The sequence below is a fragment of the Stegastes partitus genome, unplaced genomic scaffold (genome assembly GCF_000690725.1).
Source record: "Stegastes partitus isolate 25-593 unplaced genomic scaffold, Stegastes_partitus-1.0.2 Scaffold646, whole genome shotgun sequence".
NCBI lineage: Eukaryota > Metazoa > Chordata > Actinopteri > Pomacentridae > Stegastes > Stegastes partitus.
Window position 1 is genome coordinate 167173 of NW_007578377.1, and position 27951 is coordinate 195123.

Genomic DNA, 27951 nt, shown 5'->3' on the forward strand with positions numbered 1-27951 from the left:
GTGTTGGAAACCTTCCTTTGCATCTTCGGGTGTCAACTTTGGTCAACCTTTATGGTGCCAGTTGCTTTACATTGACGCCATCTGACATAAACTCTGGAAGTTTAGCGTTTGCTGTTGTTTCAAGCGAACCAACATGCAGCCTCGACTGGCCGGACAGCAGCCGACAAACAGATCAGCAAAAGTTGGACACACGACACACGACCTGCGCCGAACAAACATGCAAGTTAAAAGACGAGCAGAGAGTTGGAAGGCAGCTCTTCATCATGTATTGATCAGTTTATTCATTCAGTCAGGACATGGTTTTTCTGGCGTCCCAAAGTCTTACACAAAGAAGTCATTGTGAGATGTCCAATTTGTTTTGACCAGAAAACAGGAAAGAAAGAAAAAGTAAAAACCCAGTATGTGATCATGAAAACAAACACACATTCAAAGACCGCTCGCCACCACGGCGAGGACACGACACGGTTCGTCGAGGCCAATTTGAAGAATCCAATCGCCATCAGATCTCCCAGTAATTTCCCAAATGTACCACATAGATTGTTTTTTTTTTTTTTATCTCTTAGATTTCGTTGTACCTGGAGGAAGGCGGCTGGGGGAACATTTAAAAGGTACAAAAATAAATGCAAAACAGTATTTTTTTTTTTAAGAGAAAACGTCCTCCTCAGCTTCTGAGGGAGGCTCCAGAGCCATGTTGAGCAGAACCAGGTGGATGTACAGTAAATGCTTGCATGCACGTGGACACAGGCACTGATCCTGACTTGGTGTCTCACTTTGTGGGTCCTCAGTCACGAGACAAGAGCATTCTGGGAACTGTGAGCTCTCTCAAACAAGGCAGTCAACAGAATTTCTTTTTAAAAAAACACAATAAAAACAAAAAGGTCTGTCCGGTCTCCGATAACCACGCCACCGTTTTGAATGCACACTTTAGCTGTTCTTCAAACTGAGGGGGGTACAGACCGAGAACAAATCCCATAACGAGGCCCTCCAGCTCTCTGTGGCCTCGTTTCTGTCGAATGGAAATAAGGAACAGTAACAAATATCTTAACACACAAAAATAGTGGCTTTACTCCAGAACCTTCTCTACACGATACAACACATGACTCTCAGTACAGGCCCACCTCTGCTGCGTATTCTGTCCAGAACGGCTCAGCAAGCCAGTGCCGAGGGTTCTGGGTAATAAAATCCAGAAAATACCAATCACGAGAAGCGCTTAATTAGCTCCTGTTACAAACAAACGAAAACAAAAGCGGTATACGAATAAAAAAAACAAACAAACAAACAAAAAAATAAACAACACCAAGAACAGCAAAAACCAAGCACAAGTAGTAATGATCTATAATTAAGGCGAGTTAAAATATTGCAGAATAATTTGGCCCCTGTGTCTCAAACAGACTGCCACAACAGTCGGAGCTCCCAGACTCTTAATCGCTGCACGGATCCAGAGAAGGGAAAGAAGAGTGAAACGGAAATGAGAACCCAACAAAAAAAAAAGTTTAAAAACGTGATCCTCTTTGGAGAGAAATTGATTTTATTTGGTTTCGTTTGGTCTCTTCCTCAGGAGTGTCTTAAAGGGAACAGTGAGGACCTCCTTTCTCAAAGAAATTCAAATTAAAAGAAAAAATTTGAAAGAAAAAAAAAACAATAAAAGATGATGGGTAATGTGATTAACTTTTTTCTAAGACTGTTTTTTTGAGCGCACAATGAAGCGGGGAGGGGGGGCACCCACACCAGTCAATAGAAAAGTGTTGTTGGACCAACAACCTGATATGACGGATGGCGATGCAGCTCGTCCCCCTGAACGTCCTCCCCTCGTTAAAAGCAGTCAGGCGGAGAAACCGAAGAAGAAGAAGAAGAAGAAGAAGTAGAAGAAGAAGAAGAAGGGGGACAGGAAGTCAAGTTTCTGCGATACAAAGTGATGCTGACCCTCGTTTTTTTGTTGTTGTTGTTGTTTTGTTTTTTTTGGATTGGGACTGAAGGTCATTCCTGACAAAGACCCCTCCCTCCCCCCACAAACTGCCCCTCTACCCCCCTGTTTGTTAAAAAGGCTGGGGGCTAGCGGAGTCAGCTCTGAGTCCTGGATCGCCTTCAGCGTGAGGGATCGCCGTCAGACTGTCTGTGCGGGTCTGAGCGAAGGTCTCGGGTCGGCCCAGAGGAGGAGGCGTGGCTGTGTTTAGAGTAAAGCTGTCCCCAGTCCGCCGTCCTCCTCCTCCTCCCTGTGAAAGCCGGCGGCCGTCCTGTTTGTCAGCAGCCTCTCCTCCCACCCTCGCCCCGCCCTCCGGTCTCGTTCCAGCGCTTCAGACCCATTCCTGCATGGAGCGTTTGCAGTACAGTATGTGGCGTGGCGTACCCTTCCTCTTGAACTGCACCACGGTGTAGACCAGCACCAGGAGGCACAGCGCCAGCACGCAGGGGATGACGATGGCGATGGCCTTCACCGTGTTGGCCTCGTTGTCCAGCTCGATCACCACGTCCGTGTTGCCGTCGTCGGCCGGCGGGCGGCCGGGGTCGATGGGGGTCAGCTCGCAGCCCATGAAGTCCTTGAGGATGGAGCGCGGGTAGCCCGGCTCCACTCGCAGGAACTGGTTGTTGAACTTCCAGTACTCCTTCCCCTTGTAGAAGTAGGTAAAACCTGGAGGGAGGAACAAAGAAACAAACTGTCAGCGCAACACGGAAAAGATTTAAAGAGTTAAAGACTTAACACTGGTTTAAGTGTCCAGTCACTGAGCTCTTAGCGGTGTGGTCCAGTCATAGAGCCTCACAGCTGGTTCTGGTTTTACTCTGTTGAAAAGTGATGAACTGGTTCAGACTCAGAAATGAAACATCACAAACAACTGAAGTCATATTTTCGTTTGTTGCAATGCTGCTCTTCAAAATACAAAACAATGAGCATTAATCCTGTTCAGGACTTTCATGGTGCCAGACGTAGAGCGTTGTTCAGGGTCCATTGGAGCCCAAGAAAGTATCCATCCATCCATCATCTCTACACCTTAATCCTCACCAGGGTCATGGGGGGCTGGAGTCTATCCCAGCTGACTCAGGGTGAAGGCAGGTTCACCTGGACAGGTAACCAGTCTATCACAGGGCTACACTTAGAGACAGACAACCAAGCACACTCACATTCACACCTACGGACAATTTAGAATCACCAGTTAACCTCAACATGTTTCTGGACTGTGGGAGGAAGCCGGAGAACCCGGAGAGAACCCACGCTGCACGGGGAGAACATGGAGACTCCACGCAGAAAGATCCCGGGTGTCCTCACCGGGACACAAACCTTCTAGCTAAGAGGCAACAATGCTAACCACCGATCCACCGTGCAGCCCCAAGAAAGAATATGTGCAAACTATTTGTTGGTATTCATTTTTTATACTCTGTTAAACACATTTTCTGATATGTTGACGTATTTTTGGTTCCAAATGCAAATTTGAAAATCTTCAAAACTAAAAAACCAAAACCTGTCACCTAAACCAAACGGCCTGAAGTCCAAAAGACCCCAAAAGTCCTGAACAGGGCTCAGCTGTCGTGGAACAAGTCATCCAACAAAGACACTTAGAGTCAAGAGACGTTACCAGTTAAATGAGTACAAGAAAAGCAATAACACTGCTGCTACATAATAAATAATACAACAACAACACTACAACCTGCCTTAAGTGAAAAGCATTTTCTTTTTTTTTTTTTTAGCAAGATGTATGTCATCGTAGAAACATGCAGCTCAGTGGCCTCGTCACCGTCCTGTCAGTCTCTCACTGATGCATTCACATATAAACATATTCTAACATCATCATTCCAACGAGCTCCTCATGACGCCAAACAGCAGCTGAATGCCTTCATCTGTCTGTGCTTCTGCTTCACTCTCAGTTCAGGAGGAACGTTTTCTTTTTAATGAAACTCTCCAATAAAACGTGTTTTCCTCTTAACATCGACTCAACCTGAGTCTCAGTGGTGACGACCGGCCAGTAAGGTAGCAAAAACAAGCGCACCTCAGACTCTCTCAGAATCAGCGCGGCGCTGCTGCTGATGCATTGTTTCCGTTTCAGTGTTCCAACATGTCTCCGACCGTCCCTCAGGACTAATTATGTCGGTCATAAAAGAGGAAAGAGGGCCGAGCAGGAGCCAGACCCCACAGCCAGAGTCGCACAACAGCAAATGTCATGGAGACACAAGCTGCTCTTCAAACCACCAGAGTGACGCTTGTTTTCTGACAGGAACGTGTCTCTTTGTCGCCCAAATTACCAGAAGCACCGCAGCCAGCCGCCCTTCATTCCTTCTGGGAACCCGCTTTGCAATTAAAATGGCGAGACAAACATTTCTCAAACAAATTCGCGCCAATCCCAACATATCTTGTGACAACGACATTCTTTGCCGTCGCGTGATAACACCGCGCCGTGAAAAGGTTGCTGCTATTTGACACTAAACGCTCCCGTCTCCTGCAAGTTACTGTCCCTGAAACGCTGGTTGGGAAAGTATATGCTGTGTAGAAGTGAGCCTGACAGCCTGGCTGAGCTCTCCAGCTCTCCTCCTCATCATCCTCCTCCTCGCTGGCCCCCTTTTACACTTTGTGTCTGGCGATTTATTATTCATGTACACCCTTCTCTGGGAAGATGAGGGAAGGAATGCTCTAAATTTCCAGCGAAGGAGGGCCAGGGCTTTTTAAATCACTTGTTAGCCGGAGATGTTTCTGGTGGGGAAGCAAAGACGCACGGGGTGAAGTTTTAAAAGATTCATCTTGGAAGGAGATGAAATAATGAAACGGCATTGAGGGCATCCACAAAGGAAGAGCGGCTAACAAATGACTGGAGCCTGTGTGGAGCCTTTGTACGCCTTCTCCAATGAGGTTGTCGGAAACCTGGCAGCTTAAAAAACAGAGACGTAGCTGGAGGTTCACTCACCTGATCAGTGGGTTTGATGCCCGGGGCGTTATATGACTGACGTATTACACCTAATACACGGGCAGCAGGAAATCTCAGAGACATTCAACGTACCGTAAATCCTGGACTATAAGCTGCTAATTTTTTTTAAATGGATGTTTACAAACTTGCCTCAAGACCAAAGCGACATTGAGACGATGACAGATAGACTGAGGAAGTGACGAAGGAATTCTGAGGTTGTTCAAGTCCCACACTGAAGACTTTAGTGGTTTTAGTGCAGGAGGAAGATGAAGATAGTGATCAATGACTTTAGTTTTTATTTCCTTAAGCAGCCGTGTTACAGGCGCTGTTCAGAAAAAAGCATTTGTGTACGTTACCGGTACGTGTTTAATTAAAAGTTTAAAAAATCTTATATTCAGGTGCGCTCATAGTCCGGAATTTACGGTAGATTACAATCAGGGCTCCAGCATGTGATCATTTTTTGTCTCAAGCTACCAAAAACCTATCGGGTGTGACTGAACACTTTACTGGTCGAAGTGAACTTTAGCAGCTCTGCCTTTCTATGTCTCTGGTTGGCGATAAAAAAATCAAGCTGACATGAGAACACGCTAACTTCTGGCCACACAACATAAACTACGTCTTTCATCCCTGCATAGAAACTCAGAGTAACAGACAAGCTGGTGCCCTGAGTCCAGCTCCCAGTGTATTTTGGAAAATTACACGTTTGTTTTTTTTTTTGTTGCTTTCATACTGAGAGTCAAAGATTGATACCAGGTAGCCATTAGCTTAGCCAAATAATTAGTTTAGCATAACGCCAGCAATCAGGGGGAAAGCTAGCTTGGCGAAGTCGGAGACGTTTGCTTACTGGAACTTGTAAACCTTAATGATTCACATGTTGTATTCCTCGTGTTGTATCATTTACAAGGATTTATGTGCTTTCAGTATTTGTTGGCAAGCGTGAGCCGGCAGCAGTGGCTTCCCAGAGCCTCGTCGTCAGACTAGCTGCTCCGCACAACACTCTGAAACCACAAATCGTAGTTGTGTTTTTTTTTTTACGCTTCTGTTTGTGTACGGATTAAACAAATGTAACACAGGCTGCTAATTAGTGATCCTGGAGGCACATGTTTACAGCGAGCCAGGCCTCCCAGCTCCAGCTTCATGCACACACATAGGATCAGTGTTTTCTAACCCGTGTATTTTTTTGAAAACGCTGAATCTCGTACGGCTTATAAAAGACTCGGACTCGTATTGTGTTCCATGAGGAGGCTCAGCTTGGTCCTCCCAACCTGACCACTTGCAGCCTGAGCAACATGTGGTTGTGTACGCAGTCCAACACGAGCCAACCTACACACAACGCCCTTTAAATTCTCATTTAGGCTTCAGCTGAGTATTGTGATTAGCTGAAGAATTATAACCACTGCTGGAGTTTTATTCTTTCCAACCTGGCAGCCGCTTCTGCAATACTTTTCTCCTACATTTAACACAAATTAAGCAAAAAGGCTTTTTTATTTTTTTTTAGCGGCAGCAAGATCCAGATGAAGCAACAGATAGAAAGCAAACATACAGTGTGGTGACAAGAATGACTGTTGGGAAAGGGAGCGGGAGGCGGGGGGAGGCTGAGAGGAGAGCCAGGCGGAGGTATGGTGGGTGAGAGCCAGGTCAGCGTCGCCCTGGGGCCCCGGCTCTGAAACGTGCTGCCTCACACACACTCCCATCGGCTGCAGCGGCGCACTCAATTATGCCTGCTTATCTGGGTCAATGTTATGAGCGTGCCACTTGACACACTGTCTGTGCAAACAGCCAGCCGGCCAAATAAATGCACGCCGGCGACACATATACGAGCAGTGAGACGTGCACGCATCCTCCTGGACATCAATCCACCCTTCATGCTCTGATTGATGCCCGCTCCACCTGGCCTCACCGGCAGACACGCCCGGCTACGGATCTGGCAGCAGATCCTCGGCGCAGATGGCCCGAGCGTTCGACGCCACCTGCTCTTCTTTTTCCAACCGAGCCGCTGCCAAGACCAGACCCAAACCCACCTGGCATAACGCAGCCAATGGGGAAAGCTTTCTTCTCTGCCGTCTGCCTCAGCGGCCTATGGGTGAGCTTTCTGAGAGTTATGAATCCCGCCTCCCCACCCTTGGCAAGGGCCACTTGGCTTAAACCGGAATGAGCGCCCAGCGGTGGTCTTGTCCTTTCTGCTTTCCACAGTCCTGCTCCAACTGGGTCTTATGGCACACTGAGCAGGATGAACTGATTATGGAATATTTCGCTTGTGAAACAATTCAAAAACAAGAAAGGCATTTCTGGATAAACTGACCTGTTTTCATCTTGCCTTTGCAATATGCAAACACATGCCTGGTTCCCTTGATACTGCATGTATGGAAGCGTGCCACCCACCAAGACTCGGTGTAATAACTGGGGCAAATTTCAATCAATGCTAGCCTGGTTTACCTCCCACACTGTGTGTGCCAGTGACCAGCTGAAATCAATGCTGCCTGGCACATGAACTGTGCTGTTATTGCCAAATCCGAGTATTGGGCAGGACAAATCGTACCATTGGCTTTGTCGACGAAGGCCCCCTGTGGCGAGTCAGGCACACCTCTCCACACTGTGATGGGCTTAGGATATCCAGGATCCATGGTTCTCATGTCCTCATTGTAGCGCCAGTACCTAAACAGGAACAAATGATGAGCCACAGGAAGACAAAGCTGGTACTGTATGTCTACGAACGCTGGAGGAAACGGGGTCGAAACTGACAACAGATGGTAGTTTATGTTCAGACTTGGTATCGTAGCACCACATGTCAGGTTTAGGGCTTCCTCTAGATGAATGTATTTGAATGAAGCTGAATAATATCGGTCAGAGCCACTGGGCAACAAGAAAGCCCCGTCATGCCATCACTTATTGATTTAGAGCGCCCATGTTTTGCTTTTGGGGGTTTTTCTTTCCTTCAGTGTGTTTCCTGCAAACTTAGAAAGCCTGAAGTTCAAGCCCACACAAATCCCTGCTCCATACCTGCCTTCCTTCCGTTCCCCATTAACGTCACCATTTAACACATATGCCGAACGTCTGCTTGGCGGCTAGTTTGGCGCGACCTCAAACGAAGAACGAGCAGCTGTCTTGCGGTTCTAGTCCCTATTATTTCCTCGCTAGAGCCAGTTCTGCTCGGGCTACATCCCTATACTCGCCAGTGCTGGCTCGCTGTGTCGGGCCAGCTGTCCAATCAGAGCTCACTGGGCTTCTTGGAGCTTAAAGAGACAGGAGCTAAAACGTTTCAGACGGAGGTGCTGCAGCAGTGAACAATATTGAGCAAAATAAAGCTCAAGTGAAGCCCCAAAAATTAAATTCCTGACGTGTAAATGTGCATAATGTGAACTCTTTAAAGTTATAACATTTACTCTGAAACCGTTTTTCCACACTAGTGACGTGGGGATAGATGACAAATGGAAGCAAAACTTTAATGATAGTGGCTCCAGTGCGATAATGCTCCAGATCCAGATTGTGACAGCAACGTGTCACACAATGTTCTTTAGTACCATCACTGAAACACCAAATGAAATCTACTCAGTACTCGATAAGCCTTTGCCAGAGAGGAAGCATCATGTTAATAGAAAAAGTCATGACTCAATAACCCAACACTAAATGTAAAACCTACTTTCATGTCGGATTGTCAAGACGGAGGTCGAGATCCAAGGAGGGCTTGATGCTGGAAGGTTCATTAGTTGTTCATTATTGTTCATAGTTGTTATAATAACTAGTAGGGCTGGTCCCAATAGAACTTTCTGCTCTCTGGATATTCAGGCCCAATTAATGATGAATATCTGAATATTCGGTGCGGTCGGGGGACACTTCCACCCCGGGGCAGCACTCTGACGGGGTGGAAGTGTCCAGAACACACAGGCAGTACTTGGCTGCTGATGCTAGTTTAGTTAGCGCTCACACTTCTGTTTCCTCCATCGGTGGCGGCGGGGGAGTGGCAGATACGCTCCACCGTTACCATCCATGTTTACTTCCATAAACACTGAGCACGCTCGCTGCGTGTGACGTCGTCGTGTCCTCTTCTGCGCATGCGGGACACTTTTGGCTCGTATGAAGTTCACACAGCAGATCACATACAAGTCGCATTGAACTGGAAACGTGAAGGAAGTCACAAAGAAATCCTCATTGAGCATCAAGTCCTGCAGTGTGAACGTAGCCAATCTGTGGGATTGTTCAGTCAGATAATACGCCGTCATCCTGATTGGCGACATTAAAAGTCATGTCGGAGTCACAATCCAAGGCTGTCGCTATGTTAAGGCTGTTTTTATGGGTTCTGTTGGTTTTTCCTAAAAACCTGTGTGATAGCAGGTTTAGGATTGTTAAGGGTCGATTATGGAGTCACGACTGTAGTTGCTATATTAGAATAAATCTGCATGATCATGTGTCCTTAAGGTAGGTGCGACGTGGGGCTGCTAATTTATTACTAATTAGATTTTTTTAAGGTAGTCTTGTCTAAATCTACAACAATGCTCCTCCTCCTCCGCTCACCTGTCCTCCTTAAAGAAGTAGGTCTTGGCCACGTCCTCCCACCACACGGCCGTCTCGATGCTCTGGGCCGGCATGCCGTGGCCGAACTGGGTGATGTCCTTGGGGTATCCGGGCTGCAGCACCGTGTCCTTAAACACCCAGAACTGCTTCCCTGTGCATCAAGGAGGAGAGGGTGGGGGAAATAAATTAGGAGAACAAGGACGAGGAACAGCAGGGATTACCCTCCAGGAGCGAGACATACGTGAAGGACAGATACGGGCCTTGTAACGAACGGCGGGCAATAACCTGTTGCCTTGTATTACTGCATTTGATGTTGATGTTTCCTTAATTTAAAATAGGACACAAACATGGTGACAAGTTCTCCTTGCCCTTGCTTAGAGGTACTAGAAGGAACTTTGAGGCGCTGGCGAAGTGAGCCGGCGACTGCTTAGCTGAGATAAACAACAAACAGCAGCGACCCTTGTGGGAAAACTGCCGACCAAACAGTTTAAATTAAAGCCTTTTGAGGAAGTTTCCCAGGAACACGAAGCGAAGAAATCACCTGGATTGGGGGTTATTTTTAGAGATATTAAAAACCGTGTGAGTTTTTCCATGCGCTCCTCTTTTCTCTCCTTTCCTGTGGTGTAATTAGGTTAAACTGCACATTTCTGACACAGCGTGACCTCAGGAAGTGCGTTTCTTCATCACCAGCGGAGGTGTAGGCTGGGCCAGGAGGAAGTGTGTGTGCGGGGGAGGTGTGTGTTACCAAAGAAAAGTGGAATGACGAAGGCAGAAGGTTTTTTTTTTTTTTTTTAAATTCCCTTTTCATTTGATTAATCGCTGGAATGAGGCCTGAGGCTACGAATGTTCACTATTTTATGCAAGAGAAAATAAAACTCATCACAAAGACTATAAATATGATAATATCTCCAAATTAGACGGACATTTTTACAGAGTCTTTCAATAATCTCAGGACTGACGAAAACAAATGAGTGTCTCTTTTCCCTCAGCCGGAGAAAGAAAACACGAAAGGAAGAGAAACAGCAACGAAGCGGCGGATAAATATACAATACGCTGGATTCTCACGAATACGTTAACGTACCTGTTTCCTACAAAGACTTTTATTCTTTGCGGTTTGATTAATATTTGAGAACACTTCTTCCCCAAAGAAAACAGAATCAAACATTTAAATGTAAAATATCGGAGCCATGTTTGCAGAAGCTGATTAACAAGCTGTGTTTAAAGAGCCGGATCCCGACTCCTCCCGGGCGTCTGACTAAACACCGGCGAGGCTCGAACGCCGTGTGGAGCTTTCGCAGTGTCAGCGTTAAGATGACCCGAGCGCTTTTCTTTAACAAACACAGGAAATGGGTGTGAAATAAAGCAGACGAGATCCCCAGCAATATTTGCGCTCGCCTCCTTGCTTTATAAAGGCCACGCCATGTGACACCTAACCTTAAAGAAGTAAACCACACGGAGCGCCGTGGACGGAGCGCAGGAAGGAACGGTAGGACGGGCTGTTGGTGGAACGTTAAGTGGGAAGGAGAGACCTGTAGTGGCCTCTTTTTGGAGAGGAAATTCCTGTCATTTCACGTCTTTCTCTGACAGCGCTGCACTCAGTGTGGGTCACGTTTCCTCTGGCCTTGACGCACACACACACACACACACACACACACGCACACACACACACACACACACACACACACCCTGAGATTAATCGTCTCCCATCGCCAACAAGAACGAGCTCAAGTTGATTCATAAAAAAAAAAGCACAACCCAAAACCAGCCCTTCTCTCTCTTTTTATCTTACATAAAATAGGATTCTCCGTTCTCTCTTTCTGTTTAAATTGGAGTCGACTTGCATCGCCCTGCACATAAAAGTCGAGCTTCATCTTCAGAGCTGTGAGGGCTGCTTTGATGTAGTGGCAGCTCCAGCATCTGCTGCACTGCAGCGACTAATCCCCTGCTTGCCCTCAACAGTGTATGAAGAGTGTTATATAGGATGAAGATTTGTTCCATAAAAGAGACGCCTCCTCCCGACACAGGCCACACACCAGCACACGCATCGTACAGGGAAACCAAACACACGTGTGCGTGCTCGACTCGTCACGTCTGTGCACGCCCGTCGCGGCTCTGTGGTGAAAAAATTTCTCGACAGTTTGCTCGAAATCATCGAGAGTGTGTCAAAGAATCTGCACAACACAACAAACCATGACAGGGTTTTTCTACGTCCTCTGACCTGAACCGCACAGTTTATGAAAGTTTTCAGTCCGTCAGACTTTCTCCACATGTTCAGACTGAGCTCACGGCGCTCTGATCGGAGCTCGCCACCTTCTGATGTCAGCCAATCTCAACAGCAACTATCTAATGAAAGCAAAGTTTTGTTTACAAAGTAAAGGCCGAGTTAAACTGTGTGTGATACGTCTATTTTATATTTTAGCAGGTCCATTTAACTAGATTAATATTTTCAGTGGTAGTCCCGTTTCATCTCCTAGGCCAGGATCACATCATTAATGACTTTAACAACTGTTTAGGAGCCTTTTAATGACAAAATGCACAGATATTAAAGTTTAGGCTAACATTAGCAGCTGTGCCCTGAACTTTATTTGCTCTGGGACACTTTACAAACTCACCCGTTAATCGTCGTAACACCCCGTTCTCTATATTGGGTCAGAATTAAGAGCATTTTAGTTCCATTATTATTCATAATATTGCATGATAATAGGACTGTTAATTACCTCCGGCCTGTAACACACCAATAACGCTGTATTTAGCTACCAAATGCACCCAAAGACTCCCTCAGTAACAGTGGAAACAATATTAAACTGCAGACTCAGTTTCAGGAAACCCGCTGAGCTTTCGTGTTAGCATTAGCGGTCACTTGCAGGCCTCAGCTGATGAAACTGTCTCCAGAATTAAGTATTTCAAACGGTAACGTACAGCCAGAGTACATGCCAATACCGCTATATGGGCCTTGAGCTAATATTGGCAGACATATTGGCCCCAGCTGATGCATTGCTCTCCCTTTAATCTAAAATAACCCACTCTCAGACATGTCAGCGTGATATAAATGAAGCAAGCAGCTCTGTCTGTCCTCTGACACAAGAGGCCCAATCAAGCTCTGATTGGATTCTGCCTCCCGGGAGGAAAACGCACGCTGATGTATAGGTGTTGCTGCATATGCATGGTTTCTGCGCGGAGCCCTGCGAAAAAAAAGCATCGCTTTAATTCGATTCGATTTATAATGCAGCCTCTCACCTGCAATTTAGGCTAAATAAACAGCTCTATATATAAATTACTGCTGATCTGCTGATGCTGAGCCGTGAACGATGATTCTGTGGCGACGCTCGGCTCAACTGTTGCATGTACATTTCAGATGTCTCAGTAAAGAATGGAAACAGGGAAACGACTAAAGACTGGTGATCTGATGTGTACCAGTGGTGTCTGACCTGCTCTGTGATGCCTTTAAAGCTCTCAGTTAATCAGCGTCTCCGTCGTGGCTTCTCCAGACTCTGAAGTCCCCAAACTGTGCATTTATTTTAGGAGAATTCATCAGACCAGGAGCTATTAGGGGATATTCAAACCGGCTGGTTAGACGAGGACCCGGAGTGCTGCGTTTTGTTTTCTGACCGACTTTCTTCCTAATTTTTTTTTTTCCCTTCCAAAACGGGGACAGACAGAACAAGGGCCTTCTGGGAAATCAGCTGTGCGTGTTCAAATGAAAAATGGCATTCTGTTAGTATAAATTTTCTAAATCTATGCGGCCCGGATAGACGGCGGGCTTGGAGGAAATCAAACTTGCAGAGTTTGCGGCGCGCACGGGACCAGCCGTCTGCGTTTCCAGGAATTGTCTGGTGTTGAAAATAGAAACGGGGTTCGAGAGAAGATTTGTAGTTTTCATCCCAGCAGACTTCCAATGCTTACCTACATCTTCTTTTGTCAACAACTCTTCTCTCTCCGCCTGCCTCTCGCCCTCCCTCCCTCCGTCTCTTCCTCTCCAGAGCAAATACTGCCGTGTTTCTTTGCTGTTTCTTTTAAGTGGCTTTTCAGCTTTAGACATAATTAGCTTTAAAGCTCTGTGTTTTGGGGCGAGCTCAGTCTAGATTTAAACATGTACACAAATCTATTCAGAAAGGTGCGAGAGTCTAAATCGGGGAGCCATCAGACAGGAAGCAGCGGCGCTCTTTGGCGAGCGCTGTGATTGTGATTTCTAGGAGCTGTGTGTGCTAATTATGTAAAGCTACAGTTGAAGGTTTATACTAAAATACATCACTAGCACCAACAGCACATGTATTATTAAAAGTCAAAATTGGTGGATTACGGTGGATTTTTTTCTCTCGAACCGAGCAAAACACCGCTTTAATCTTCCCCGGATTTACACGGAACTCGTACACAGATAAGATCAAGGCAGTAGTTTGAGTGAGCGTGATAACATATAGCATTTACTGGAGATAAAAACCCTCGTTTTCCCTCTAAACACATGCAGAGCATTAAAAAGACATGAGCACACAGCTTATATAAAGGAGACGACGGGGAATCGATGTAAACAAAACACATCTAGGGAGTCTTGCGGATGAATAATACATCGGGTAATAACGACACGGCGCTAATGTAAACCACAAGTGCACACAGTGTTTTGATTGGGCTTCAAAAACTGCGGGGACAGAATAAATCAAAGCTTTACGACGCTTGCCTCAAATGGAAAACGGCTCAACATGATGACAACAGCGGCGATGGCGGCGGAGAGCGCGGCCGTACCTTTGAAGAAGACGAACTTCCCCTCGCTGTTCTCGTAGACGGCGTCGATCTTGGGTGGGAGGCCCCTCCAGAAGACGCTGATGAGCATCGGGTATCCCGGCATCACCGAGTTATCTCTCACCCGCCAAAACCAGTGGTCCTGAAAGCAAACGAATCAGGGTGTTAAGAGACAGAAGAGCACAACAACGGTCAAGTAGGACTTAAAATTACAAATCGGTTTATTTGATACGAGGGCATGAAGGTTGCACACGGCCACTGTGAAGGCACCCACTGGTTTGAAGCCTTGAGTTTGGAGTTTTGTTAGACTTTTGAAGCAAAGAAGATGTCTGTGAAGATTCATTCAGGTCACGATCATTCTCGTAGATTAATCGTAGCAACTGGACTTGCTTGAGTTCCTTGAAGACCTCTTGGATGAGGTGGAACGTCTTCAAGGAACTCAAGCGAGTCCAGTTGCTATGATTAATCTACCAGAACGACAAGCAAAGACTGAGGCCGCCTGAGAACTCTAAGACACTATGCAAACCCACATGGTACCGACTGTTGAATCACAAGATGTGTCAGAAAAGTTTCAGGAGATGTTCTTCTCAGCCAGGAACTGTCAGAAGGTGAAGCAGCCATGACTGGTCCTGACACAACTCTCACCTCTTCTGAATGATCTCTTTGTTGATCGTCTGAGGGGGAAAACTGGTAATTTGTAGTTTGAAATATATCTCTTGTGACACCAGTCCTGGAACTTCTCTGACACACCTCGTAGACTCGCCCTAAAGTAAACCCTGCTTTAATCTCTATTTTACTGTAAGTGAGTTCACAATTTACAGAATGAACGTCACGCTGCGTTGAAGGAGGCGTGAAGCTAACAGCTAACACCATAAAATCATTCAAAAAGAATTCAATGAGGGGAAAAATTAAGTAAGAAGTCGGGTCATTTCCTCATTGATTTCTACACAGTTGGATTTCTTTCTGTCGCCCCCTGCTGGCTATTAGAAAGAATGCCGGTTTAAATCACTTAGCCTTAGATATGGCGACATCTGTCTTTTAAATACAATCTGTGGATTAGCTCCATTTAGGCTGCTGCCCACAAGGAAAGTGAATTTTGCTTCATCAGAGGTGGAAGTTAACCACAGGTAAAACTGGTTAAAGCAACCAGATTGTAAATTGCTGTAACTGCCCCTTTATGGCGAAAGGGCAGCAAAAAAACAAAACAAAACCCAGCTAACTCATTATGGCTCAACATCAGAGGGAAAGTAATTAAATCAGTTATATTTATATAGGGCCAATTCACAACATAAGTCATCTCATGGCACTTCTCATAGAAAGGTCATGATTTTACAATGTTATATAAGTGAGAGGATTCAGTGATTCCCTTTAAACAAGCACTTGACAACAGCAGGAAGAATAATTCTCCTTTTAATGGGAAGAAACCTTCAACAGAACCAGGCTCTGGGAGGAAACCACCTAACTTGACCAACGTAATGAGCCTACTTACAATTAATGCACCAGAATGAAGAAGAGAAAGACTATGCTTTACGTGAGTTTTTAAATTAGTATTTTTGTATTTACAACATCTATAACTCATTATTCTGCAAGTTCACTGCTTTGTTCTGCAGCACCAGATAAAGCTAGCAAGTAGTTTTAGAGAAAAGTGGAGCATTTATCAGCTAAAGATGTTTTTGTTGGTATTGGGGATCAAAAATAGACCAAGAGTGAATATTGGACTTCCAATCATCAAATTAAATGACAGAGTTACTCCCCGTCTGCTCGACGTGTAAATATGAATGTTTGCGAACACGTTTGCCGTCAGCGTTAAAAGGTCACCGTTGTGATTACAGCTTGTTTCCGCTGCCCCAAGTGACCAAAAATCATTTAATGCAGGTTTAACCTCGCCGGCTCTGATAAAGGGCAGCCAGAGCCGCTTCCCTAAGCTTTTTTAATAGAAAGCACTCAGGACTGTTTCCCAGTAGACACGACACAGCGACATGATGTGTGTTCGTAGACGTGGAGCGAAAAAATGAGAAAACAAGTCTCTTTAAAAAAAAAAAAAACTGTCATACAAAAGTTTTAATTACTTTTAAGGCTTCTTGAGACCCAACAACACGCTGCCCCGAGGCAAGAGAAAACCCATAAAGATTCCACATATTGTAACACAGTTGGTGGTAAATTCTAACATCTGATATCGGTGAATTCAGGCCAAGTCCTCGCTCTGCTGCTCGTACAACAAAGCCAGCCCGTGACGATCAACTCCGGCTGCTGCTTTGACAGCCGCGATGCCTCTAAGATCCGCGGATACTCTCTCAGGTTGCCTGGAAAGCTTCAGTGACAGTCGCTGCACATGCGGAGCTTGAAGAACGCACTGGGAAAACCATCAAGTAACGGGGGCAAAGTGATAGCCAGCAGCTTTATGAGAAGCCAAGAGTCTCTGATTTCCTCTGGGGGAGAAACGTGAGCGCGGCCAAGTGGAAGGTGTGTCTTTTTGATGTTGGATGAAACTTGATGACAGAGGGAGCCGGGGTGAGACCCAGCTGTGAAAGCCATTAGGGCTCAGCGAGATGTTCCACCCTTTGGCAACGAACGGCCAATTGCGCCTCCTGAACTTGCCGACCGCTCGGGCCAGAGAGGCCGACCTCGTAGCGAGGGAGGCAGAGAGAGGGGAGACAACACATCATCACACCCTGCCTCATTCACAGCGAAAGCTAAATAAACAGCCAATTTATCAAACACTCTCCACGCTGCTCTCTTTCTCTCTTTGTCTAATCCAATTGTTTCTCTGGGACTCTCGCCTCTCCCCAGACTCTTCCTCCTCCTTCTTTTCATTTCCCCTTGTCTCTCATTCCAATTCCTCCTCTCTTCCTCTCCCACTCTCACTCCATACCTACTGCCTCTATAGATTTCAATTGTTCAGCGTTTTCTTCTGTACGCGGCTCGGCCCAGTAATTGAAAACAGATCAAACTGTGAAATCCGACCCATTTGAATCCTTTTGACTTTATAAAAAGGAAAATGTTCTTTCTCCCGCCCGTCCCACTCCCACTCTGAAAATAAAGCTCCGGCAGTGAGCAGACTTCACTTGTAGAAAATTTCAGCAGGCACTTTGCAATTACAGGAACGTCTAGAATAATCACAACAAGTTCAGTCGCGGCAGAAGTTGGAAATATTATACCGCAAATTGTTCATGTTGTCTGCTTTGAGAAAAAGGGCAGCGGAGGGTTTGTCACGCAGACTGTCTCATGCTGCATGATAATGCCTTCACAGCAATAAGGCTGAATTACCATATGCTCTCTATAGGAATATGAATTGTGGGCCGCATTAATAAACCGTCTCTACCAACGGGTTTATGTCAGTGTTGAGGAAAGTCTGTGAAGCAGAACACAAATTTCAGAAATTGCCCTGCCAGTGACTGAGCTGGGTGCTTTGTAAGCTCAAAACCAACAACATACGACACACATCAGGGCGCAGCATCAGGGAACAAAGTTCAGCCTGGACAAACTTTTAGCTGCTGAACATGGAGGGAACCGCTTTTCATTAATGCTCACAGTAGCGGTGTTTTTATTTCTGGTGGGAGATTCAGATAAAACGACACAAACAAACGTAAAACAGCCACACAAGATGCAAAAACGGATCACAAACATGACAACAAAGGCATGCAAAACAACCAAAAAGACACATAAAAGGACTATAAAGACACGCAAAACAATCAAAAAGAGGCACAGACAGACTGCAGAGACATGCAAAAGGGCTTGACGAGAGGTAAAACAAACAAAAACAGATACAGAAAGACTCCAAAGGGGTACAAAACAACCACAAAGACATATAAAATAACCAAAAAGAGACAAAAAATGACTATAAAGAGAAGCAAAACAATCACACAGAGGCACAGATGGACTGCAAAGAGATGCAAAAAGACTATAACGAGATGTAAAACCAACAAAAACAGACACAGAAGGACTCCAAAGAGATGCAAAACAACCACAAAGTGACACAAAATGACTACAAAGGGAATCAAAACTCAAGGATTTACCCAACATATGCTATAATGCTAATGTCCTCATTCAAAAATAATACATATAAATTCATCATCTACAAATCGAATATAATAAAATCACTACTTATGCAAAATTTAAATAGATAAATATGGATGAAAATAATAAATTTGGTGAAACGGACAGAAGAGCTGGAGAGAAGCCTGCTTTCAGAGAAAACACACAACACGAAGAACACACAACGACAAGTGGACTCAACAAAGAAGCATGAAACAAGGGAAAAATAAAGTTTTCATTCTGTGTATCTGGGTTAAGCCCAAGTGCATCAACGAGGTTAAGCCTAAAACCTCCAACATCCAGGTCAACCCCGGGTGAGCATCTGCTGCTGCTGCTGCTGCTGCATCCGAGTAAAGAGGTGAGAGTCTGACAGACAGCGGCGTCAGGACGACGGCGGCGTTGACCTCTCACTCGCTTTGTACGACACACGACTGTAAGCAGAACGTGAGTGCAAATAATTCAGGGGGATGAGGATTAAGGCTGAAGAGTGAGATCACAGTATTGAGCGGGTTCTCTTGGCAAAAATCTACTCGGTTCTCTGAGGAAATGAACTGCAGAAGATCAGCTTCTTTAATACGTGTGTGGTTCTGTGCACACGCCTGGAACCGAACCGGCCCAAATCGCATGAACAAAACTGCAACCGTTGTAAATAATTAAGGTCGACCTTGAAAAGCGGTCGTCAGAGCAATAAACAGCGGCTCAACTTTTCAACCTGCAGCTGGTTCTTTCCATTACCGCTCATTCTAATATGGCAGCTTTGTGTCTGTGTGGCAAGATTTTCCAATCCAATAAATGTCAGCGCAGCGCTTTACGCAGGCACTTTAATCTAACATGTACGGCTCCATTTTGGAAATCAGAGGATGTTCAACAGGTGAAGCATCGAGTGCAGAAGGTAGAACTACAGTAATATATTTCTGTTTTCTGACTCTGTGGTCATTATCCTGCAGTTTCAGGCTTTAAAAAAAAGCTCCAGCTACACTAAAAAGAGTGAATTTCCTGAGAATAGAAGCTACATGACCGTGGGAAGCAATAACTGGAACTGTTTATTGCGATTATAAGTGTTTATGTTTGGAGAAACACTCTGACATCGTGGGAACTTTGCCTGTTTGAGGTCTCGGTAAGAGTTAGAAAACAAGATTGGTACGACTCTCACGTCTGCACGCTAAAAACAAAGCAAGGAGACAGTTAGCTTAGCATAAAGACCGGAAGAACTGGGGAACGATGAGCTGGTTCTACATTGCAGTGTAATAATATATGACACACTGATTAGTAAAATCCAGAGGTGTTGGCAGAGAGAGTTTGCTATGTTTAGACTAAGTCCAGCTGGCGGCCACTCTGTTTCCTGTTTTTATGCTAAGCTAAGATAAGCTAACTGCTGGCTGTGGAGTCATATCTAATTTACTTTCTCTTAGGACTCTCGAAACATAAAAAGAATCAGTATCTAAGATGATGAACTCAACCCTGTAATCAGCCATTCAGTCATTTTAGACTTTTCGAGTCTTTAACTGGTCAAAAGTTGAACTCGTGGCATTAAAACGTCCGCTCGGTCGTCCTGCTATTTCTGGACTCTCCACATCTTCCCTCCCAGTGCTGGAAAGGAGAATGACACTAAGAAGAGCGAACAGCCTACCGCCGCTGTGTTCTCATTAATGGAAGTCGGAATCAAAGCTCCAACATCAGCAATCCTCAACAGCAAGTGACCCTCCGGCATCCCAGAATCCCCAGCGCTATATCTGGCCACATCAAGGAAGGAAGTGTCTCTCATTGAGTCAGGAGCGGGAGGTAGTTTCCCTTATTGCACGCTGCCTCGTGCTGAGAGCTGGGCAGCGGGCTGATGATGGAGGTTAGAGCCGAGGACGGTAGATTCAAGTGGTTTCCTCGACACGAGGATCGTGCTGAGCCGAGACTGTGTCCACGCAGTGATCTGCAGCTACAAACTTCTGAACATTCGAGCTATAAGCGGTCACTGATAAATGAGAGCTGAAGTACAGTGAACCCTTATCTAACAGCCATTTCTCTGCAACGTACAGAAGTCTGAGCCTTTTACTGCCTTTAATAAGTAATTGGCTTTGGGAATATGCAACTCTGTGGAAAAGCTCAACTTTGTACAAGAAATTAAAAAACAAACAAAGAGGCTAATTTCTGCTTGTTGTAACGCGTGTCCCTGTGTTGCGTTATTGTTCCATTACGGAAATATTAAAGCTTTAAGGGAAGTACGTTGTAGGGAATGCTCGGTCTAAATCCCTAAATCCCTGTTCGGATTTTCTGGCTCTACACACTCAAAAGATAGCAGCGAGCCATAAACCCAAATCCAAACTTCAATAATGATGTCTGAGACTCTACATCCATATTTTTGCTACACTCCCAAGCCTGATGGGAAATGAATGAAGTCTTGGAAACTTTCTGTCTGGTTGTTGTCAGACGGTATAAGGCTCACGGTCCGGCCGTACAGCTGGATAGAAACGGCTGCAATTAACGGCAGAGAAAAGCCCTATTCATGTATGTAGGCATGCATATACATGACTGTGCACTCTCAGCTCTGCCGGGACACCATATGGTTTGTGAGTTCATGGAAAGTTGAACCTGAAGTGACTTGAGACCATAAAGCTGGTGGCTTTGTAGTTTACTGGGACATTTACTGGTGACACTGGATCCAAGCAGTCATCTGTGAACCTCGGCTGACCCCCGTGTCAGCTCAGTGGAAAAGAAAAATGAGCAACCGTAAAACAAGCGCCTTAACAAGCATGACTCGGAGCCTGCCTCTGTAGATTAACAGGCCTCGCGTAAATCAGCCGCCTCTCAGCAGTGTTGGGAAGAAGAGCTGAACGCTGCACCCCCATCTGCAGCGGTAGCAATAGGTGCATTCAGAAAATGTAGATCCTGAAGTTTAGGAGTCCTCGGGGAGGTTCGTCTAATGAATGATGATGCTGAAGTGCGTTAAAAGAACTGTGGCATCCAGAGCTTTGTGCATTATGTGTTAATTCTAAATATGTCTTTTCCATAAACTTAATGGAAGTGAAATCCTAAATCTGTAACTTCACGGATCGTGCTGACGTCCTGCTGTAATAAAGAATATATTTGTCTTCATGACTTGGCACACAATTGAATATTCAACAGTTTTCCCAGCAGTGCTGTGATGAACTGCACCACTCTGTGATTTCAGAAGTGGAACATTTAAATATTTCTGAAAACAATAACCTCTGCCTCTGCAGGGCAACGCACCATCGCTGGTTTCACCGCTTTCCACCAACACGAAGAGTCAGTGGCTGTTTGTGCAAATCACTGAGATTGCAAACTCTGAAAGGCTCTGAAAGTCTAGCACAGGACAAAATGTTTGTTGAAATGTACTGGCACCCCACAGTATATATTGCAAATAACCCCAAAGATTGAGAAAAAATGTTCTATTTACATGTAAATGGCTGTGAGGGCAATATACGAACCTGTAGCCTCCATTAGACTTTCAAAAGGCAGAAAACAATCAAGTGGGAATAACGTTCAAAGTTTTGACAAAAGGAATCATCACAGCTGTGCTGATTCCTGAAGGCTCTTCTGAAAACATAACTGTAATTGACCATAATCTCTTTCTTTTGCTTTATTTTGCCGTTTAGAGAACAGATGCTTCCTCTGAAACGAAACACAAGCTCTGAGTTGTGCTAAAATGCTGACAGTGAGTTGCAAATGCCAATGAGTCATGCATTTAAAGCACCCAATGAGTCAATTAAAGCCAGAAAGTAACAGACTTCTCCAGCAGAAATGTAGATTTTGCTTCCTCAAAAACCTCATTGTTCCCAGTGTGTTTCACCAGACAGAGCTGCTCCAAAGCCCCTACTTTACATTGCTGGACCACCTGTGGACCTCAGGGGCAGCGAGACTGCTGAGATCTCTGCTATAATGACTTGGCATCGACCAGACTCCAATCTTCCAAAACAATCAAGTAGGGACGGTGAGTACAGCCAAGCTGTGCAGGCCAAATGGACCTACAGGACGGAGTAACCAAGCGAGGAATCAATGGAACCATCAAGCAAAGAAGAAATCACCCTTATAAATGACGGGAACAGACGACAAGACGTTCTAATAAAACTGAAATGAGACATAACTCTGTCCATCATTCCTTCTGTGTGAGCCACCTCTTTAACCAGTCCTTCATCTCATACTTAGACCTTGGCGGGTTCCAAAGGGAACATATCCGATCCTGGAGTAACACAAACATCTCTAATTGTGATTCCAGATAAACTGCTTTACAGTTGGGCAGCTTCATCTACCAGGAGACAAGAAGGCGTTCACACGATACGTTGGTTTTCTTGGAGGAAACTGGCAAAACATTCGCTGAGAACCAAGAAATATTGGGACCACCTGCTCCTCCTGTGAATCCAAGTCAAACCCGGGATCCCTTATTGATTTCACTTCACCCAGCACGCTTGATTCACGGTAACAAAACGAGGATTACGCTAAAGGGCGAGCAAATCATCGCGAGCCCTGATATTACTGGTGGTCCTAATGATGTGAAGACTTGTGGATTTACGGCTGCGCCCGTATGCGCTCTGCAACAAATCACCTCTCTCTGTCAGGGTTTCCTTTCCACTCCTCTGGATCTTTGGGAAAATGTGAGCTGATGCTGGTGAAACATTCAGAGCCCTCAGAGTGATGGAAGTAAAAAGCCAACTTCACATCAGCCGTGAAGTCCCACTTAAGCAAAGTAATTACAGCTACTTCTCCTTACTTAGCGTGCTGTCATAAACTTCATGGAGAATTCTCAAATCTGGCAAACAAGCCGGACACTTTTGGTTCTGTATGAGTTTGTTGGCTGTTTTTTTTTCTTTACTAGTATCCACATGATACAATACTGAACATACAGACTGCCATGTCTCATCGCCTTTTACTTAGGGATCAGTTTCTCCTATATAATGGAAAGGTGGTGCTAATATGTAAAGTGTAGGGTTGAAATAAAAGAGAGGAGCCATGCAGTTCATGTTCACTTTGCATGGTTGGCCCCAGAGGACCGGCCTCCAAAGTGTGCTTGGGAACTTGTGCAAAAGAAGTAAAAGTAATTACAATCACGGTGCAATCAAGTTCAGGGAGTGCTGGTGGTGCGTGTTAAACATGGTTAACTGTTAGGAGCCCATGTGACGCTGTGCTATCAACAACGGGAACTATGTTATATGGGATTTTGTGTCACTAGGAGGCGTTCAAGATCAAATTGTGTGTCGGTCAGCAGCTCGGGATTACAAGCGTCATCACAGATGGGTCTGCAGCTACCACTGAGAAAAGAAACAGCGGGTTTACGGCGGTAAAGCCTGCTTGCTCGTCAACATTTACGTGTTCTGTACCATTAATTAGTCCTCCCCTGGGCAGAACTGGTGCCAACAACCTAAACCAGGGTCCTCGTGAGCTGCTGTCCTACAGGTTTTAGATGTTTCCAACACACCTGACTCACATGAATGGATCTCCAACCGCTTGTTGTCAAGTTCTACACAAGTCTGGTAATGATCCAGTACGGGAACGTCTAAAACCTGCAGGACAGTAGCTCACGAGGACCTAAACTGTGACACACTGGCATGTCAGTGCCCCAGTGTGCCGTAGACCCGGACACAGTACCATGATTATGCACTCCCCGACCCGGTCTACTCGCTAGGTTTGGCTCCTTGTGACTTCTTCCTCTTCCCCAAAAACAAACTTCAGTTGACGAGTCGCCGTTTTGACACAGTTTAGGAGATTCAGCACCTATCATAAATGATGCTTGACATGTTTACGTAACCTCCAGGGAATGTTTGGAGTGTTGCAGAAGCGCTGGGCTAACTGTACAACAACAAGACTACTGCTACGGGGACGGCGTCCAAAGTTAAATGAGGTGCAGTTTTTGTTTTCTATAACAGGCAAAGTCTTATTTGATCACAACTCAAATATAAACTAGAGCTGAATCACAGTGTTTGTTTTGTATTTTTACTAAGTTGACAAAAGAAAAGTGCTCACGAGCCACAAACCATCACATCTCTCCAAGTCTAACATCTTTAAAAAACATGGTAACTGTCACTAGTATCCTGGAAATAGTTAAATAGCATCCAGTAAAACCACAACATCCCTGATTAGGTTTTTTTTTTTGCATGCTACCTCTATGCATCCTGCGCTGCAAATCAGCAGAAATGTAAATTTAAAAAATCAACTGGCTGTCCACCATAAGTTAATAAAGACGTCACATTGGATAAAGTTGGTACCAAACCAACGAGATGCCTCACTGACACACATCCCCACTGATGGTACAAACACCAAAATATCAAATGACAAACCTTCCCAACAGACAGTTTTCTGTTGATCAGCTGGTATCCGTTTAAAGCAATTATATGATTTAACAACAGCTTAGATGTAAGCCAGCGACGTTCAGCATAACAGAAGTGATAAAAGTAGAAACAGAAAAAAAGTCGTGCCGAGACAGTTTGTGCAGCGATAAATTCAAATTTAATTACTGTGATTACGGTGACAACAGAGACGTTGTGCAGCCCTTCTGTCCTCGTCTCCTCCACTTCCTAAACTCATAAAAACACCGACTGACTGCTGAACTCCTTTTGGTCTCAACGCTAAACCTCATGATCGCTCCGTGGGACCAGCCTGCTGCCCCGGGAGTGATGGAGGCTAACAGGAGCTGCTGCATGTGAAGGAGACCGGGGCTGCATTTAGACTATTGTGACAAGCAGATTATTTCAATTACACAGCAGACACAGTGTGGGGCTTTGAGGCTAATTTTGGCTAAATACCTCCACAGGTAGCAGCTCCGCTTCCCCAGCCAGATTTGTTTTTTCGAACACATTGGTAGAGGAGGTGGTGGTGGGGGGGTGCAGTGAAGGGTTTTTCCCTGGTTCCACAAGCCTCTTATTTAACCAATGAATACTATCTATTTATATCCTCACAAAAATACAGTCACACTCACATTAAGCATCAGAGGCACTCTTTCTCCTTTCTGCCGAGAACACAGGACAGCTTTGTGTTGCCCCGAGGTTCTCCTCTGTTCCTGCCTGCATGTTGCCAAGGCCTTGTGCTCACAAGCTTAGACCAAGGATAAAGATGTGTACTTTCTCTCTTGTACTGGAATGAAAACCAGGCTGAGTTCGCTGGGAGAAAGGGAAACTGTACTGCGCCGCGCACGGCGTGGTGTTGAGTAAAATATCCACTTCCTCTAAATTCTTGCTCAGTAGGCCTCCGAGCAATCTGGAAAAAGCTCCTCCAGACGTAGCAGCCTCTTTAATTATGCAATAAAATACACAGGCGCTAGTTTTAAGATAACAGAACAGGTTCCGCCATATTTCTACAAGCCGTAACCGCCGTGTCAAACTTTCTCTCCTCAAAAATTCCAGCCAACTTTCCAGCCAAATAATTTATAGCACATCCAAGTGAGCGTTTTCCACATTATGCACACGATGCACATGCTAAACATGAAGCAGATTAGCAGAAAAGCTCCCACCCTCTGTATACTGAGGTAATCCTCCGAGCGTTCAAGCTGCAGCTAGCGCTCTCTCAAAGCTACAGGACATACTGGGCTGAATTAAGGGATGAGTTCTTCTTTTGTTGCATTGATCAGCCAATTAAGTTATACATTTAAGCCAGAGATGTCATGCAGGAGGGGGACTCTCCTCAGGTCTGCCGAGTTGTTTTGGACTGCAAAGACAGATTGCTGTGCTCTCACGCTGCTAACAGATTCAGGCTACGGGTAAAAGCAAAACAGCTCGAGGGTTCAAAATGACTGCCGAAAACAAACCACACGTGAAAAGGCCTCGGGTTTGTTTTGATATCACAGACACTTCATTTACCTTGAAGACGAACATCTCTCTCCTCAGTATGGCCAGGGTGTTGAAGCCTCCGTCGCAGATGTTGGGTTTAGAGTTGGGGTGGGACGGCCTGTCTCCCGGGGGCAGCCTTGGGGGTCGCGTCTGCCTGTCTGGCTTACGTGGGTCTGAAGGTGGATGGGAGCGAGGAGGCGGCGCCGTGGGCAAAGGTTTGGTCGGCTGGGGAATCTTATCGGGAGGCCCTGGAGGAAGTCAGAGGAATACGTCTCACTTGGTGTGAAGTTCACAGTGCAATTACTCACATTTATGATGTTAACGTGTTCATGTTTAGCTGGTCTGATGGTAAGGCATAATTTTACCATAACGTGTTAGCATGCTACTATTAGCCTACAGCTACAGCTAATATGAACGCAGGACAGTGATGACACTGGAAGTATAATTAACCCTATAAAGATAGAGGCAGGGAAGGTAGAGGGAATTATTTGGAATCTGTAAATATCTCTGAAATTGGAATAAATATGTGCTTGATGCCAACATTATATCTTAATTTATACACATATGTGGAAGTATGTCAAAAGCACTATTACAAAGCTCAGATTCCACTCTTTTCTGTGACATAATATTAACATATCTAGATATCTAGATTCTTTGGGAGCACTTCAACCATGTCGGGTTATAAGGTTTAAGGGATCACAGCAGTTATCAGAGTTTATCCTGAGCAGGTCATATGTGGGTGAAACTAATTTCATTACAGTCATCCACCTCGAAACCACAAAGAGGACCACCGGTCACCTGGGACACACGAAAACATGTTCCAATGCCCGTTTGTATTTGTTGATATATTTTACTAAAGTAAAAATCTAATCTGCTCGTGGCCCTCGGTGACAAGTCACCAAAGTCATCAGAATTCATCATCTGGGTTCAACATGCCAGCAGTGGTGTTGCTGAACGCATCTGAGGAATCCACATGTTATGAATCCCTTAACTGAAGTAAAAGCAAAGTATTTGGGCCAAAGCAGAACCCAAATGCCCACATTTGATGCATCCCAAAATGAGTTGTCCTGGGTAGGCAGAAGATAAACTACTTTTTAAATGCGATACTTTCAGATATTCGAGGATGTGAAAATGCATGTAAATCTAGTGTAAAACACTTTGCTCATCATTACTGCACCAATTAGAGCCAACCAGCAGCTTGTAGAAGAGCCAAACGCTCAAGCCAAGTTTGGCTTTTTCACCTGAAACAGAAACTGTCGGCAAAAGAAAAAAAAAAAAAGTGATGGATGGCAACAAGGAATCAAGAAAAAGGAGAAAAAGAATATATAAACCTGCAGAAATCAGTGGGTAAACTCAAACTGTGTCGCCAAAGAACAATATACACGAAATAAAATAAGAAAAAACTTTGCGGGATTAATTCTAAAAAATGTAGACACTGTGGGGATAAAAATAAGATTTGCTCCCAAATGGAGGCCCAGACATGCCTGGGTGTCATTTAACATTCATGAATTACATGAGAGGAAGAGTGCGACGGTAGCGGAGCGAAAACAGAGCGAGCAGAGAGGTGGAGGCGGGCCAAACGAGTGGGCCGCCTGGATGAATAATTGAGAACATGACGACGCATGAATAACACACTGTGTAACTGTGAGGATATGAGTTGCTATGTGTTGATTGGGGCCAACAGATACAGGAATAGACGGCCGCGAAAACCAGAGATGTAAACGCGACGGCCCTCCCCCTCCTCTCCCCAGTCATGGGAAGTATCAATGAGTAACGGTGGCGTATATAAATAATGACCTTGAAAGCTTCCAGCAGCTATGCATGAATGATGACTTGATTTAAACGTTAGTGAATGAAAGGAGGGATTAAAAACTGCTGAATGATCCACGGTGAGCAATCCAACAAACGAACAGGGGGAAGGATAAACCGACAAATTAGTTGACGAACCAGACGACGGCGGGATTAAGACATCGGCCAGTCCGCAAAACTGATCGGCGGAGTCGAGGCGAGAG

At 45.2% G+C, this 27951-nt stretch overlaps 1 protein-coding gene across 2 annotated transcripts in view; it reads right to left on the bottom strand.

Annotated features, from left to right (window-relative positions):
* Positions 1-255: 255 nt before the first annotated feature.
* LOC103363253 (matrix metalloproteinase-16-like) overlaps positions 256-27951 on the bottom strand; it is an 80927-nt gene continuing 53231 nt past the window's right edge. For both annotated transcript variants that reach the window (XM_008289929.1, XM_008289928.1), the window contains 5 exons: positions 25970-26187; positions 14139-14277; positions 9402-9552; positions 7429-7544; positions 256-2629 (listed from right to left, as the gene is read on the bottom strand). In XM_008289929.1, the coding sequence (XP_008288151.1) occupies positions 2295-2629; positions 7429-7544; positions 9402-9552; positions 14139-14277; positions 25970-26187 (959 nt within the window). In that variant the 3' untranslated portion in view covers positions 256-2294. The remainder of the gene's footprint in view (positions 2630-7428; positions 7545-9401; positions 9553-14138; positions 14278-25969; positions 26188-27951) is intronic.